Genomic DNA, 16,986 nt, shown 5'->3' on the forward strand with positions numbered 1-16,986 from the left:
GCATTGATTAGAAAAACCAAGCGCAAAGGGCTTTGATTCCTTCAAGACAATGTTATTTAAATATTGTTCTGAAATGGTACTTTTTGATGGTAAATAGAATTCAATTATAAAGTACACTATACAACTAGGTGTATCAAGTTCATGCAATGATGCAAAGACTTTTCCCCTCAATATCCATGCACAACTAGAACAAAAAGCCTCACCAAAAACCAAACCATCAAAGTACCACACCATCCATCCCAAACCCAAATTCAGCAGACAAGCTAGCTTAGGCAAAGTAACTCTTCCAGAGAACTCCAGAAAGATCCTCAAGCTGATCCGATGTGAATGCCTATTTGATATTGTTAGTTCATGTCGACGGAGAAGATAGATTATCCGAAGATAGTGGCTTACCTTTGCGTCAATGTGCCAGGTATCTTGTCTTGTCTTCTTAAACTCGCTGATAATTGACTTGACACTTGATCCCACAATTCCTGGGTCGTTCGCAGCCCGAATACTCAGTGTAGTCAAGGCATCGGGCATCCATCGTGGCGGCGGGCTGTTGTACGGGAATGCTTGGATCAACGCACCAAGTCCTAGAATTGCACCATGGCGGATGATGATGAGCCGTGTGTGTTCAGGAGTTGGTGTGCCAGCCCCGGAGGATACCGCAGAAGATAAACCCCCACGGATATTCTTCGGTTTCTTAGGGAGAGGGTTTTCGACCAAGATATTTGTGAATCTCTCCTGAAGTCGGGAAACCATGTCCTCCCGAAGAGACACAGGTGAGCAACGGATCATACCAGACAAGGTAGCCGAGGCTCCAGCTCTCACTTCATGTTGGGGATCTTGCAGCATGCTTGCTATGCATTCGAATAGCTTCTCACGATCAGGAACAGAAAGCAGGAAGAGTCGGCGGAAGTAAATGATTTGAATGTTGATCATCACTCGCAACCGCTGGTGCCATGATGGCGAGGTCTGTCCGATGTGGATAAGCGATTTGATGAAATCAGAATTCTCCTCAGCGGGATAAGGAATGTTGGGCAGATGGCGGAAAACATGGTATGCCAGCGATTGGAGTTCTGGGTCTTCCTTGACATCCATCATGTGCAAGAGCTGCCCGACAAAGACATCTGGGAAAAAGGAGACGAGCTGAGTACATTCATGAGACGAAAGAGTAGAGTCCAGCCAAAGAAGAACAGTCTTGCAACCAGACGTGTAGGAAGAGGGCGTATGTTGACCAGGCGTTCTTTCGTGTCGCCACTGTTCGATTCTCTTAAAGACATCACGCAGCATCGTGGTAAACTCCTCAGTCGGGAGGTATGGGTAGGTTCCAACTGAAGAAGATGCCTTCTGTGCTTCAAGGAGCTGCTTGACGTCGGGGTACGACTCGTGATATCTCGTGCGATAGACTGTTGCAAGCGTTTGGCCCATTGCCTCACGGACACCCTTGTATGGATGATCGAGATGCGCAAGGAAATCCTCAACAATTGGCTTGTCAAGTTGGAAGTGCCACCCAGCATCGATGATGCACTGATGCAGCAAGTTAATCTTGGAGCTTTCCTTGAATGCTGCATTTGTCGTCATGTCCAGTCGGAAGCTGGCAAGCCAGTCGACCAGCGGCCAGGCCCGTCGTGGGTCACGGCATTGCAAGATCATGTGAAGGAACGTTGTCCAGTAGCCAGAGTTCTCCGGGGTCAGCCCGTCGGTGAAGATCTTTCGCACAATTGGGAAAGCATATTCCCACACCAAAGTGCGCTTGTCCACACTTGTATCCGTGACAGAGCTCACTAGGGCACCGAGAATTTCCGAAGTTGCTCTATGCTGGTGCTTGTCACTGCCATCCTCAAAGACAGCTTCAATCTCTTCTTGAATATCCTTGAAGGTAGCAGCGGTCAAACCATCTCGGAACATCAATTCGAAGGCGTACAGGAGCATCATGGCGCAGGGCATACGGAACTTATCAGCAGAAGGATCGCGCGGCTCTTGCTTCAGGTACATGAAGAACTTGGAAAACCACTGTCGGTCGAATAGCTTGCCCATAGTGGTTCGCACACTCCATTCCTTCTCATCATACTCGATGTCACGCTTCACATTCGACTTGTATGCAGGCATACTCTCACCCCACACAAGCCATCCGGGGAAATCATGGTCGACGTAGTATTCGGCCTCTGGGTTGGCAAAGCTGGCCAAGTACTCCTGGGTCCAACCCTTCTCGTATCGCTTGGTTGCTACCTGAATCTTGGAAGGGAAGTTCTGTTCGCCCAGAATGTAGTTCTTGTAGTCATGGCTGCATATCGCACGGACGTCTATCATTGTGAATAACGCAATGAGCGCCTGCGAGTACATGCCACGCAAGCCAGGGTGATCATCGATTGATCCCTGAGTGACCAGGTCGATGAGATTCTCACTTGCGATATAATCGAATCTCAGACCCATAGTGATCACAATTGTGGCTGCTCGACTAGCAACCTTCCAGTGTGATACTCTCGCCAGATTGACCAGCTCTTCTGCCAAGTCGGCCTTCTTTTTCTCAATGACAACTCGCTTGCTGTTAACGTTGTTACGCTTTTGTAGAATTTGTTCATTGACATCCTCCTTGGGAGCAATAGCCTCGACGAGATCCCGGTCTAAAATAGCCATTCGTTCCATGGAACGACCGTAGTCCATAATTTGGAATACTGTGCTTGAACAAATCCTTTGTACAGAGGGCTTATCGACCGCACTAGCATCGATGAAAGTCCTAATCAAGGTTGGCGCATACTTCCAATGCCGTCCAACGGTTTTTGCAACACTACTCAACAGCAGAGAGAATAGTGCACCCTTGATTCGTGCATGGTCATTCTCTTTCACGCCCTTCTGCAGTGCCTTGAGCAAAGGTGGGATCACGAGAAGTCGAGAACCGTAAACAACCTTGAGAGCCGACTCTCCGGCGCTTTGAGCGTTGCGACGGGTTTCCGTGTACACAGAAACGCAGGACTCCGCAATATCTAAGAGCAAGATCTCATCCAGTCGAGAGCGAGATCTCGGTGCAGCGTTGTGCCTCAAGCGTTGCAAGTGGTATACATTGGCTCTTCGGATAAGCAGTGGGCGTGGGTAATCCTTGCGAATACCACTCATCTTATAAGGATGGATATCCGCAGCAAGAAGTCGTGTTACCCTGTCCAGGACGTGTGCAGAGCGTTCTATGCCAACGTCGACGAACCAGGACCTGTAAGCTGAGTACAAAGCTCCAAAGCAAGGCACATCATCTTCTTGTTTATCTGTCAAGAACCTATGCACTTCGTGCAGGACCCAGCCGGCTCTTTCCCGAATCCCATGGATGGTAATGTACATAGGATCGTTTTCTTGTAGCGGATAGCCGGTGGGATACGAGAAGCTATCCCTGATTACCGCGTCATCGGAGCTATCGAGTGTCGCGTCGGGGTCCTCGCCATCGACATTAGAAACTTCTTGGTCGTCCGTCATTTCTACATCATTTGATATTGCAGATGACTTGTTTGTTTCACTGTTATTTGTGGTCGCCGCTGCTTTGGAATCGAAGAGAACAGAGATACCAGAGAGGATCAACCGCAACAGAACAAGGTTTCGGGTGACTTCGTCTGACCAATCTTTACCACTTCCATCACGCTTGACTGTGGATGTATCACTGGTCAATGCGCTAAGCTGATCGAGTGCCGCTTCAGATTGATTTTGGAAGAGTTCGACGGCGAACTCGAGTTCTTCGCGCTTCGGCACATGCCACTTCATGGTCAAGTTGTTCGGGTCTGGCTGGTAACTCCAAAGCTCAGGCTGCATTCCATTGGGGGCGGCGCCAGGCTCATACAGGGAGTAATCGGTGGTGTAGGTGCCCGTGAGGTTAAGAAGAAGGTGATGAATGAAATTCGAGATGTGGACGGTCGGAATACCTCGGCACTTTTGCTGCATGTAGACGGCAATGTCGAAAAGCTCTTTTCTGTGGGCTAGAACAGAATCTCCAACATGAACAACGCACATGCTCAGCATGCTGACATTCCAGACCAGGCCACGGTCACGAGGGAGAACGTCTGTTCCGGTTGTTCTAGTAGAGCCTGCACCATTGTCGTCAATTTCAGTGCGGATGGCCTGTGTCAAGACCGGAATGAAGCGCTTCAGAGCCTTCTCCGGGTGGACCTTGCAAACGGAGTTACATATGAAGGCCATAGCATCTCGCGCCTGGTGGATAACGTGGTTGGAGACGAAGTCGACAATCTTTGTCAAGGCGATGTCATAGTACTCTGGGGAGAGCGACGAGAGCAACGGCATGAAGGTTGCAGGAAGAGTGTTTACAATATTCTCTTCAGGAGACCCGTTTCGCACCCGGGTGACATCAGGCAAGTTCTCCAAGAGCGTGAAGACACGACCCAAGAAAGAAATGATGAAGTCTCCAAACCCACATGTTGAAGAACGGAGGATCATTTCCTCAGTCTCGTCATCCAAGTCCTTGTCATAATTTAGCTGAACCTCAACACCTTCCTCTTCCATTCTCTCCATCTCTCCAGAAATCCATTGCATTGCCAGCATGTTACAGTTGACATCTTCCCTGCCCTTGGTCAAATCGGCCATGGGAATATTATAGCAAGCCGACTGGATAAACGACAGCGCATGAAGAGACTTTTCGAGGTCATTGGCATCAACACCGGGTAGCGCGAGTCCCAGGAGAGTTGTCATATGGCAACGATATCCCTTTGTTCGCGTGATAATTCGCGACAAGACTTGAAGAGCCCGGAGCGAGGACGTTGTACGGTGCACCTCTACAAGACCTTGTAGAGACGGGTATATTCTCTGCAAAGCTCCTGGGAGAATGAGATGCGGTTCCAGATAGGCCAGACTCTGCAATGTAGACAAAGAAAAGGTCATCGCTGTGCCGCTCTTGGCATAGATACCCATGAATATCACGTCGCGCAAGCACATCACAAAACGGCGCTTCAATGGCTCATTCAGCCTTCTCTCTGCAGGTAGTTCCAACTCTCCACTCTGTTCACGGTTCCAACGCATGACGAAGAAGTCTGAAAGGTAGTACACCAACTGAGACAGAGTCTTTGTCCAGCTGCCCGAGTTAGAGGGATGGAAGAACGTCTCTACAGCCTGGATAAGACCCTCGAGCTGGGTCAAAATCGACTCTTCGGCATCAAGACAGGCAGGCGAGAGCGACATCACAATCCATCGAGCGATATGATGAGCAACGGGATGTTTGCGTGTGTCTCTGTCAAGCATGATACCCAGTCCGGATGAGATATCTACGAGAGCGCTGTAAGGGGATGTCGATTGTCCGACGGGAATTTCCAGCAATCGTAGGATAGCTGTGAAAACAAGCGACGACTGCTCCTTGGTAAAGATACCGTACTCAGAGAAGGGGATATGACCAGCGGGCAAGGAATCCCGAGCCAGCCGAGAGAAGTAGTCAAGGTATGTCATATCGAATGTCTTCGACCGACTAACCAATGACCAAAGGTGGAAATGTGTCGGCAAGTGATTCTGCGGCAGCAGGTCTTGCCGGGATTCTGGCGCTGGAGATGTGGGAAGCATCAAATTGATTAAACCGGCGACCACAAAAGCACCTTCGGAGAAAGATGTAGTGTAGTGTGGAAGGAATTCCTCTAGCATAGCTGGCAGCTCGCACGGGTCGACATACAGCTGGGTGAAGGCACAGAGCTTCGTCAACGTTTTGATGTTTCGCTTTAAATTAGTTGAATGCACCAGACCCGATTCCGTAGGCAAGACAAAGCCTTTGAGTTCCTTGTACAGCGGTTTCCAATCCAATATCAAATCTTTGACCGGTCTCAGGTAATGCTTGCGTCTACAGCCAAATTGTTAGAACCGAAACCTTGTGGACAGGGAACACGGAGATCTCACTTTGTGAGGAACATGAACATGCTCGCAAATCGCTCCGCGACATTGGGGTCAATCCCCGGGGCTAGCGAAAGCTCATAGTACAGTCTTACGAGATTGATCCGATCCGTACGAGTTGGATCAAACTTGAGAGATAGCCATGCTCTGAGTTCTCGAGTCCAGTGAACAGCACCAGGACTGAAGTCCCCCGCTTCTACCGCGATATACAGATGTCGGAGAATCTCCCGTAAGTTTTGATCTCTCTCTGGTTCATCTTCGGGCGTATATGGTAGGTATCTGAAGTATGGATAGGTACGCGGGCGGACCCGAGCTTTCTGTTCGCCTCCCCCGTTCATCCCCGCGGGCTCACCACCCGGAGAGGTGGCCCGTGAAATCTCATGCACATTATGGAAATTCTCTGACGTTAAGATCGCCTTGGGGGCTGAGCCATCCATATTAACGCGATAGCCGTGGCGGTTGCTGGGTGGTAGGCGGTGGAGGTGATGTGGGATTTGGGAGAGCTCTGGATCGACGTAAATGTCAGCTATTATTCCTCCAGGCGTTTCAAGATGAGTAGGGTCAATGATAAGGGAATCATACATGAAACATGAAGCTCTGACCCAAATAGTAAGAGTGTAGAAGCTGATGCTGGACAGATACCTGCTGTCGGTCCAGCTCGCATGGGCAATTTTGATGGGTCTTGGCTAGTAGCTAAGCGACCAGAGATCACTGTAAGAGCTGTTGATAACAAATGGCGAATAGATGAGGTATAAAATCTGAACTGGGTTGCCCGGTAAAGAATGGTGCCAGCATGGGTTGTGTAAATTTGGCACAACCTTGCAGCTCTGGAGTTGAAGATGGAGTGAGCTCACACGTTGCTTGCAGTCTGGAGTTGGAGGTATCATTGAGTTCAGCCAGTCTCCTTGTCCGATGTGATGACATAATTCCACGTAAAACGTAACCGCATCGCAGCCTGGGCGGATCGTGGATCCACAGAACAACAACCATCATGCTTATTAGGTATGTTTCTTGGGGATCAATTTGCTTTGGGCACTTGTGTTTTGTTTTTGTCTCGTGTAAGATATTATTGAAGAGGCGATTTCATTTTAGGCTGAGGCTGAAAAAAAGAAGAACGGTATCAATGCTGCTCGTTTGTATTGTCTACTAGTGTCTAAATATTCTTGACTAAGCTGGTGGCAGAAAAGAACCAAAAAGAACGCCTTGGATAAACGCATAGATGACCATGCTTTGGACAGCAATCGCAAAGATGCGTCTTGGTTTGGCATCTTTGGAGCCCTCCAGGCTTCCCAGAACTTGCGATACGAGATACCAGTACCATAAAGGATACCCGGAAGATACCCTATTGATGATCTGAACATGGTAACTGGTAAATGCCAATACCGCAAGTAAGCCCTGGGGGACAGCTAGTCGTATTAATAAAGAGTTTTTGGTGCTTGGAGACGAGCGGTCCTTGGACTGAATCGATGACCTGTTCAGTGCCCAAAGCGAGGACCGACAAAGCAGGACCAACATGGGGATAGCGAGCAGAAACAGAGGAAGATTCGAAACTGTCCAGTATCTGAGGAAACCGACATTCCTGTAATGCGGATTAGTGATTGATATCTAAAGTTCTTGAAACAGCCCGCTTACCAATATTCACTCTGAACCCAGCCGTAAATACTAGGCATGGTTGATTGGCACCACGGCCGGGCAACGTTCTCACTCATGCAGAACGTTACATAAGCCAGGACTTGAGGCACAACCAAGCCCAAAGCCACCACAGAGCCGCCTACAACGATTACGGATAAGCGGATCACAAGGTCCAAGGACAGACCATGAGATAGAATCTTCCGTAGATGTATGAAAGCATCATATGCGAACAAGAACCCACTAAGTATTCCATTGCTGCGGATTGTCGTGGCTACCGCAAAAAGGGCAGCAGCAATGAGCAGCTTTATGTCCCGAGAAAGCTTTTTACCACTTTCAGCATCGAGGAAGGACGAGGAATAGACATAGAGCCCAGAGATGTTGAGGAAAGAAAACAACGCCTCTCCGTAGGGTGCCGAAAGAAATGCCCCTGCCGAGGTGATGATGTGCAGGGCGGCAGACAGAAAGCAGCAAAGCTTCTGAGCAGTGGTCAGATGGCCAAAGACATTGATGGTGAGTCTATAGACGGCCAAGACCGAGAGATAGTGGGCAACATGAGACAGCGCGACTCCAACGAGCGCGATTTTAGCTGCTTCTCCACCTACATCGCCCGATTGATTGAAAACTACGTCAGAGGTCAGTATTCAGCTAGGATGTCTAAACGCTCCATCACGGGAAAATCAATGATGTACCGGACGAGAGAAGAGCAAGGATTCTAGTGTAACCATAACCAAAGGCCCATTCCTGCTCAAAAACATAGCCATGCTGGGCAATGTGGATGAAGTACAGAGAGTCCCATCTGGTAAATTTCAGCGGGATAGAGAGGGGCGCATGCTCAATCCCTGACAGGAGGGAGGTGGAAGTGTCATATCCGGGACCGGGACAAACAGCAACGACTAGGAAAATGAGGAATTTCCAAAGACCGAAAGCAACAGTCAAACTCCTGACAGGGTGACGGAGAAGCAGCAGCGTTGGGCGGGCCGAGGAGCCCGCCTGTAGAGACGGCGAACCCATCGCCGTTTACTCCTCGGGGGAACAAAGTGTCCGGTGATGGATCAAGACAGCTCAAGATGGAACAAAGTCAGACCATGATTTCACAACGCAGAATCACATGTAGTAATCAGGATCCACACTCAAATGTGTCAATGTGTCAAAGAAAGAGAGAGAGAGAGAAAAAAAAAAAAAGAAGAAAGGGTTCAAAGGTTCTGGCCGTGTATAGATCACGAGTGACAACTTTGACATGGCAAAAAAGGAGTGGAAATCGGAAACACCGGCAGAGCTTATGCAAGAATAGTATTATTATTCAGCATGAAGGGTGAACTTATGCATATCTGCCAAGACTCTGTGGCGATCGCATTATGTCAGCGGGAGAAAAGATTTCCATCGCTTCCGCCAGTCGAGCTTAAATAAATTTGATGGACGGAGGATATCAGAGTGTGGGTCTCTGTAGAATAATAGTACATGTATCGTGAGGTTGTGACGATGATTAGAAGCAAGGGACTGAACCTGGGGGCAAACATGATGGCTGCAGTTGCACACCCTTGTATGGAAGATTCGTCACGCTGAACCCTGGCTGCCCTGGATCCTCGTTTGCTCAGCTCAGCCCTATAAAGATTGACGGTAATATCAAGTCGATCCCGCCAGGTCCGTGGATGGGATTGTCCACATGCCCCAAAGAGTAACCCACAGCCTATCGCCACAGATGTATCCAGAAATTATTGTGTACATGACTACATGTTCCCCACTATGAAGAATTTTTTTTTCTCCTACATGGTACATAGTACATCCACTCCATACATATAGTTACCACAGGGATAGAGAAGCGACTGGCATTGCTGGTCATTCGGTGAGCAGTGATAGCTGCACTCTGCTCCTTGATCACAGCACTATGAGTGATAGTGTCAAAGTATCATAACAACTGGCAGTCTGAATGAGTCCGGTTCGGCTTTTGGTCAAGTCCGTCGGGCCGCTCAACGTTAAAATCGACTGAAAAAGTATTGTCAGGTCTGGGGTCCGCTCTGTTGGTTCATCCGATCACGCGGGCAGTTAGATTTTGATTATATTGATTACTATTCCAACCGGCGGTATCACATTCAATATTGAAAAAATGGTGGATCAGAGGAGCCATGGCTGTGGTACTGAAGAAGTAGTCTAGTGGGAGCATCATTATTTCTTATTCTGGCCAATACCAAGTAAGTTGATTGTATTTGATCTCAAGGTTTGCCAAGAGGTACAGGAAAGACGGTGTTGACTGTCTCACCACGATGCGACCTTACTGTACGGGGTCTGTATACGTATGTGCTCCTCTAAGATGATGACCATGAAACAGCTTCTTCATCCTTCGCCGACCTTTGGAGGATTTAGGATTAGATGGATGATCCTCTCTGCTCTGCATGTTAATTATGAGCACTCGGAACCTAGCGTAGGTACTCCGTATTGTCATTACGCATGTTTACAGTGCCCAGAAACTATTGCCTGCGATTGGATCGGCCTCGCAACCCCCCATTGCCGCCCCCAACAACCTCCGGGCAAGTACGACCGGCAAGTCGGAGCGCCCGGTGGCCGAGGGCGGACCTTACCAGCGACGGTGTTCCTATTGGCTCAGCAGAGTGGCAGCCCCACCCCATCTGGGTGATGTCTGCTGGAATTTCTTCCATTGAATACCATTATTACCAGCCATTACCGCAGAATACGATTACGAGATCCTCACACGATCGTGTCCGTGACAGAAAGTCAGCCTTGGGGCCCGGCAGAGGATCGCTGGCTAGCTGTTTTGGGTTACAAACGCGAGCATCACTCGCAACAGAATCGGACAGAGTGTGGCTGTTTCCGTGGATCGGCTTCCATGTGTACAGAGTAGTTTATGCATCATGGTTAGCAAAGAGGAGTACACAAGTCGTAGTGTAGAGTAGATGTTACTACAGTCAGACCAGAGTGGACATCCTTTTTCTTCTTTTTGACCGCCATCTGGTCTGCTTTTTCTCTCTCTCTTTTTATATTTCTTTCTCTCCCCTCCATTTTCTTTTTTTAAAACCTGGGATAATACATACATCATCTCCTCTCGTTCTTTTTCTCTCGGTCCCATCGGCTCTGCCACTCGTGTGTGGATTCGTCTTCCACCGCCCCCTTACTTACATCCAAGCCTTGTTGTAGTCTCACCTTCTTCAAACAAGAATTGATTCTGTGACACAATCGTCTCTCCTCTTTCCCCTCTCTTGATTTTCTTTTTTCCCATTCTTCTGGTCCTTCATTTTATTCTCTCCTATTCCATCCTGCGCCTCTCTGCCCGGTTTAGATTTAAAGTGGAACGATCATTGTGCAGGTCACACTTCGGATATCAGTCCTCTTATTTCTCCATCGGTCCAGGCTTCCATTTTTCTCGAAATACTACTACGACCATTACCACCACACTACGACTATTTCTACCAATCTATCCTCCAGGCATTTTCCATTTGCTGCCCCGCTTTCAATATCACTCTTCCCCGCCTACTGACGCGTCGAGGGGAGACCGATTCACTACTAGCTCGCAGTCAATGTTGCTCTTTATCCATAGCCAGAGGTTCTTGCTTCTTATGAATTAGAAGCATGATCTTCAACTTGGGTCTGACAGCGAATGCCGCAGCCGCTCACGAGAGCGATCTTGCCAACTCCCAGACCGATATTCAACGCCCTAGTCCCTCACCCTCTCCATCCATCACATTCGCAAATTTGCCGTCGCTGGGGAGTATCTATAACAGATACAAAGGGTCGGACAATTCCGGCTCCCACCAAAGACAACATCCGCGCGGTAGTATGCCAACATCCCCCGTGGAGTCGGTGTCTTCCATCGATGCGGATTATTCGGCGATCGGGTCAGGCCTAGGCCGGCCCCGCGCTGCGACTGGAATTAGTCGATCGCAATCAGTTCGAAAATCATCGTCACGCCCCAAAACATCGTACCAACTAGCTCACCCGGCATCCCATGCGCGCCACAGGCGATTGAAGCTGCGTCCCAAGTTGCTTCTGCAGCTTCAACAGGTTTCCCGGACACCGCGCCCGCAACCTGTCCTGGATGTGTTGCCATCGACCGTGCACCTGCCCCGATTAGCCCGCAAGTTCCCTACGATATTCCGAGGGAAGAATGGACTCGGCCCGAATGATCTGATCGTCGTCAAGAGCGACCTGTACCAACGGCCGACGGTGGATGGCGCAGACAAGCATGCAGACCAGGACGAAGATAACAACGATCATCGTGAGGTCGTCGCGACCATCTGCCAACTCCTTAAGGAGGATGCCCTTTCCAAGGGAAAGGCAGAAATTTGTCTCAACTATGGACCGGTATGGGAAGCGACGCCGCTTTCCAACGGATCTTACGAATTCATGGCCCACACTGACCATGGAATTCAGCTCATGCGATGGGTTTTGCGTGGAGGAAAGAATCGCCGGACATCAGCGCCGCCCGGGTCAATCCAGCCAGAGGATAGCAAACGATTTACGTTCAGCGTGATCGATCCCAACACTCGTCGACATCCAGTCATCGCAACGATGACTCGCAACCATCTTGAAGTGATGGAGGAATACTCGATGCCCGCTCCATCCAGCGCCCCATCTACCTCTCCAGTATCAGCCGCAGTGTCCGTGGTAAGCGATGGTTCCGAGCTGGACACCCCATTCGAACGGGATATCATTGCAATGAACGATAACCTTCGCACATTGATTGTCATCACCAGTATCTGGGTGGCGTTTAGGGAGGGCTGGTCTCATAACTTTCGCTACGACGATTCAGGGTTGGCATTAAATTCGAAGGCTGTCTGCTCGCCTATGGCTTCTCGCCATGGTTCCCCAACCACTGCTAGGGCCGAGACTGGCGAATTTCCAGAGGAGAGAGACAGTTACCCGAACGAGTCTTTGCAAAATGGATCCAGACATCGCATGTCCACTTCTAACGTCCGCGCGTCCGGAACACCATCGCCCTCGGATCGGGTCAAGTCTATTGCAACGGGCAGTCTGAACAAGCGTTCGAATTCGACAGGAGCAGCATTTATCGAACGATCCAACCGGCGCGTTTCTGGGAGCGGCAATCGATTTCATCGAAATAGTATGCGTGATGGGGCATCTGGCCCTTGTGCCAATCCAGACACGAATGGTGCTAAAAATGCTGCGACTTCGAAGGAAGGTCCCGACAAGCCACTTCGGCCCAATGGTCACGTGCGACAACCCGAAGTATCTCTCGACAAGGGACTCCCAGACGCAGGGCCCAATTGCTCAAAGGACAAGCGGCGACGCCGACTGAGCAGTATATTCAGTATCTTTGGGAAGAGAACTGGGGTACATTGAGTGAAGCCTGGCGCTTTATATTACCCCTATGGTTGTTCTGCCCGCATTACATTTTTCTTTTTCTTTTCATTGCTCCCTCTTGCAGAGGTGAGAGCGTGCTGTGACGGTACATACATAGCATATATTCCCCAAAATTTGCATATTGGAACTTGAGCGTTTGGTGTTGGGTCAATTTTCGGCATGGATTGCATTGCACAGGGTGCCTGCATTTTTCTTTTCTTCTATATTACCCTCTTCTCTCTCCTTCATTTCTGACAGCGTCATGATTTTTCAATGAAAGCCATGACCAGAACATAGATACTCTTATCATGTTCATTTACCCTTGTCTCTTCTATGCAAGGCTCATGTGTATGAGTCAAATTTTATCTACGAAATATCCTGTACATAGATCGTTGCAGATGTGGCTATTGTTTACCATATAGCATGGATAAATTACGATTCTATATACATTTTTGAAGGAATTCTTGGATATTGTTTGCCACTTTGTATTGATGTATAACCGTTACTAAGGCTATGCAGATCGACATCGTTACATAGTACAAGCGTTGATATCATCTTGCATGGCATGGAAGCGGGTGATTTACACAGCAGCAAGCAGTAGCACATGCATGCAATTACTGTATCTACCGCTCCAGAGCTGTCAAAGTCTTGGGAACATACGGTTCCTCCAAGTACTTGATTTCTTCGTCCGACAATTTCACCTTGATACTCGCAACCGCTTCGTCGATGCGCTCCTTGCTATTCAGCCCCAAAATAGGGTTTTCGTTGGGGTGGCTTAGCGACCACGCGATCGCAACGGACGCCATGGACACGCCCTTCTTCCGGGCAACTTCCTCGACGCGATCGACAATGGCCTTGTCTGCCTCGCTTTCGCGACTGCGGACGAGAAGCTTGAGCGCCCCGTCGGTTGCTTCACGGACTGTCGAACGGCTGCCCCAGGGGCGGGCGAGAACTCCGCGGGCCATGGGGGACCAGGGGATGAGGCCGATACCGGCGTCTTGACAGTAGGGGATCATCTCGCGTTCTTCCTCGCGGGAGATGAGGTTGTGGTAGTTTTGCATGGAGATGAATTGGTGCCAGCCATTGCGGGCGGCGATATTTTGGAGGGTTTGGAATTCCCATGCGGCCATCTGAGGATAATTAGCCATGCGCTGGCAAGGTTTTCACGAGAAGAGAGAGAGAAGAACATACGGTACTGGCACCGATGTATCGAACCTTTCCACTCTCAACCACATCGTTGAGAGCCTTCATAATCTCCTCGCGGGGTGTGTCGCGATCCAACCGGTGAATCTGCAACACATCGATATAGGTACCGAGTCTTTCCACACTGGCATCGACGGCATCGAAGATGTGCTTTCGCGAGAGACCAACCCGGTTCACAAACCCGCCATTGTTGACAGCCGAAGCGGCGATAGGAGGAAACTTGCCCTCATCGTCGACGCCGTAGAAGCACTTGCTGAGAATGACGACTCGGTTTCGGGGGATGGAGAATTTCTTCAATGCCTTGCCGATGATTTCTTCGGATCGACCGTGGGAGTAGACGTCTGCCTGAGAGAGAGTCAGATTGGAGTTTCAAAAAGAAGCGGGTGGAAAGGGAATTGGATTACCGTATCCCAGGTGTTGATGCCGCGCTTGTAGGCATGCTCGATCATCTGGAGGGATTCCTCCTCATCCAGTACCCAGTCCTGCCATTCTTTCGTACCGTAGGACATGGCTCCCAGGATGACCTTGGAGATTTTGAGTCCTGACTTTCCAAGTCTACATGATCAGCGGGGTGTTGAGATAAGATGAATTTCGCAGTCATACCGGGTGTATTCCATTTCGTTGGCCATTGTGATTGATTGATTCTGGAAAATGTCAGTACTCAATTAACTCAGCGTACAGTTATTCAAAAATAGAACTCACCGTATATAATTCAGAAACAAGATACTTGAATCGCAAAGAAAGAAGTAATCCAAGTTGCGATCCCCATGTTATCATACCCCAATCATCATTATTAAGCTACCCAGTTTCCCTGACGTATCTGCCGAAAGTCTGAAGCGATGAAGCCCCAGAGCCGAAGAGTAACCGACACACTCCTCTTCTCCATAATTTTGTGGCAGATCACCGTGTTGAGGATGTGAGTCTCGGTCCAGAATCTCGGATGCACTTATGAAGTCTTCTGCATATGGAGTTGCTAACCTAGTGATGATGATGATGAAATGGTGAAATAATGGAGGGGCTGCGGGGTAAGAGATGAGGATGAATTTAGCTCAACATCCTGTCTTCTTCATAGTACTTATAATAGTAATAGGTATAGTCTTATGATCACTATTAATTAGCATCAATATCCAAATATTATAATGACGATAAATCACATCACGATCATCGTAGACATTCCTGCCTGAACGGTTAGGCATACACCCCCCCGACGGAACGCCGCTCCTTCGGCCGAGACTAACCCAATGCGGCAGTCAGCCTGACTCGCGGTTTCGTATAGTTGCCAAAGCGGCTGTGATTGGGGAAGAGGCGTTCCTGGGTGCTGGATGGGGACCTGCTGTCTTTCTCCCTCCTCTTTCTTCTTTCTTTCTTTTCTCTTACTCTCTTTCTCTCTCCTACATACATCTCCACTCCAAGTGGATTTATTTAATGTTGCTCTCTTCGAAGATTATTTAAAAACGTTGATTCACAATTACAGTACAGCCGTCTTGTCTATGCTGACATGTTTATAGATACCCCCTCCCTCCATCACAATCGAAAACTCCCCGGATTTCAAATCCAACATCGCTGAAACAGATAAAAAATATACTTCATGGTCATCGTCCACATCTCCTCCATTATGCCGTCTTGAATGCCTCGAATCGAGACTTGATCGTCTCCTCGGACTCCTTGGTGTCCAGCTCGTGGATTGATCCAGTGCCGACGTCATAGATGACTCCGTGAACCTGCAGGCCACGCTCCTCGATGGCCTCCAAGATGACGCTCTTCTGCTTCAAGGTCTTGACTCCCTCCTGAACGTTCAGCTCCACCAGCTTTTGTGTGGCCTCGGCGGCCGGCAAAGACTTGAGCAGAGCCAGGTTCTGTTCCCGGATCTGTCGCAGGGGAAGCAGCCATGTGTCGAGGATGCCCAGAGCCGAGTTACCCATAGCGGCCGCGGCGCCACCACACTTTGTGTGTCCGCACAGAACAACGTGCTTGACCTTGAGGTGACGGACGGCGAATTCGATTACGGAGGCCGAGTTGATGTCGCCCCCGTGGACGATGTTGGCGATGTTACGGTGGACGAAGACGTCACCGGGCAGCATACCCAGAAGGGTGGTCTCGGGGCATCGTGAGTCAGAGCAACCGATCCAGAGGATCTCAGGTTTCTGGCCGGACGCAAGAGTAGGGAACAGCTCAGGGTGCTCCTCGGCTGTCTTGTTTGCCCACTCTTTGTTCTGGGCAAGAGCAGAGATGAATCGGCCTGAAGGCGTGGAGGCAGAATCATTAGCAGCTGGCGGTTGGGAGGATGACTGGGGTGGGCAAGACAGTGGTGCTGAGGTCGAGAAACGAGAAAGCTGGCTCTGAATGCCTCGCACTCCACCCATTGGGCGAGAGAGCCTTGGAAGCAGCCTGGCGATATTCATGATGATACAAAGAGGGTGGGGAGGATTGAGATGTGCTTTTTGTTGGGGTTGATCGCGATGACCAAAAGGAGAGGGGGAAAAAAAGAAGGAAAAATCTGTCACCGCCGGCCCTCGAGACTGAATCTCATCAAGCTACTAACGTGATCTAGTGCCGATGAAATCCAACTCAACAATAAATATACTACAAACAGGCTGGAAATGTGCAACTGGGAATAACAAGACTTGATGGAGAGAGAAAAAAACCCGCCCGTCGGTGCTCAACGAGATCCGGGGATGCCAAGAAGCAGAAAGAAGAGTCACAAAACGTACCTGATGGAGTCGCCATGGTTCTAGAAGGTGTCAATCAACGTTTTGAATGAAAATGGAAGACGGAATCTCGAGGTTACTGTTTCGATGAAGATATGTTCCAGGAAAAGTTGTATCCTGCGCACGCCCTTATGGGTCGAATGTTCTCCCCAACGGAAGATCGCGGGGGTTGACAGCATCCCACCCACGCCGGTGAGCCGACAGAGTCCGGTGACACGGAACTTTCAACATTCTATACGTGCCTAGAAAGCCCATCACGAACGCTTTATTATCGCCTAGATTG

At 49.4% G+C, this 16,986-nt stretch overlaps 4 protein-coding genes across 4 annotated transcripts; 1 reads left to right on the plus strand and 3 right to left on the minus strand.

The window, feature by feature from the left end:
- Positions 1-39: 39 nt before the first annotated feature.
- ASPWEDRAFT_178455 (proteasome activator BLM10) lies at positions 40-7,426 on the minus strand. Its single transcript, XM_040831758.1, has 4 exons — positions 7,038-7,426; positions 5,854-6,352; positions 394-5,797; positions 40-331 (listed from the first exon to the last, which is right to left on the minus strand). The coding sequence occupies exons 1-4, from the start codon at positions 7,360-7,362 to the stop codon at positions 269-271; spliced, it is 6,291 nt and encodes a 2,096-aa protein (XP_040694283.1). The 5' UTR covers positions 7,363-7,426; the 3' UTR covers positions 40-268.
- A 3,635-nt stretch (positions 7,427-11,061) lies between these two features.
- Positions 11,062-12,792, plus strand: ASPWEDRAFT_102365 (uncharacterized protein; the record flags this gene model as incomplete). The annotated part of the gene is made up of 2 exons (XM_040827471.1): positions 11,062-12,553; positions 12,632-12,792. The coding sequence occupies 2 exons, from the start codon at positions 11,062-11,064 to the stop codon at positions 12,790-12,792; spliced, it is 1,653 nt and encodes a 550-aa protein (XP_040694284.1).
- A 392-nt stretch (positions 12,793-13,184) lies between these two features.
- ASPWEDRAFT_34036 (aldo/keto reductase) lies at positions 13,185-15,096 on the minus strand. Its single transcript, XM_040833914.1, has 5 exons — positions 14,698-15,096; positions 14,599-14,639; positions 14,400-14,550; positions 13,984-14,340; positions 13,185-13,922 (listed from the first exon to the last, which is right to left on the minus strand). The coding sequence occupies exons 2-5, from the start codon at positions 14,622-14,624 to the stop codon at positions 13,416-13,418; spliced, it is 1,041 nt and encodes a 346-aa protein (XP_040694285.1). The 5' UTR covers positions 14,625-14,639; positions 14,698-15,096; the 3' UTR covers positions 13,185-13,415.
- A 225-nt stretch (positions 15,097-15,321) lies between these two features.
- Positions 15,322-16,715, minus strand: ASPWEDRAFT_34041 (carbonic anhydrase). The gene has a single exon (XM_040833915.1). It carries the CDS (start codon positions 16,395-16,397, stop codon positions 15,609-15,611), a length of 789 nt encoding a protein of 262 aa, XP_040694286.1. The 5' UTR covers positions 16,398-16,715; the 3' UTR covers positions 15,322-15,608.
- Positions 16,716-16,986: the final 271 nt, after the last annotated feature.

This window comes from Aspergillus wentii (assembly GCF_001890725.1).
Source record: "Aspergillus wentii DTO 134E9 unplaced genomic scaffold ASPWEscaffold_1, whole genome shotgun sequence".
In the NCBI taxonomy this organism is placed as follows: Eukaryota; Fungi; Ascomycota; class Eurotiomycetes; order Eurotiales; family Aspergillaceae; genus Aspergillus; species Aspergillus wentii.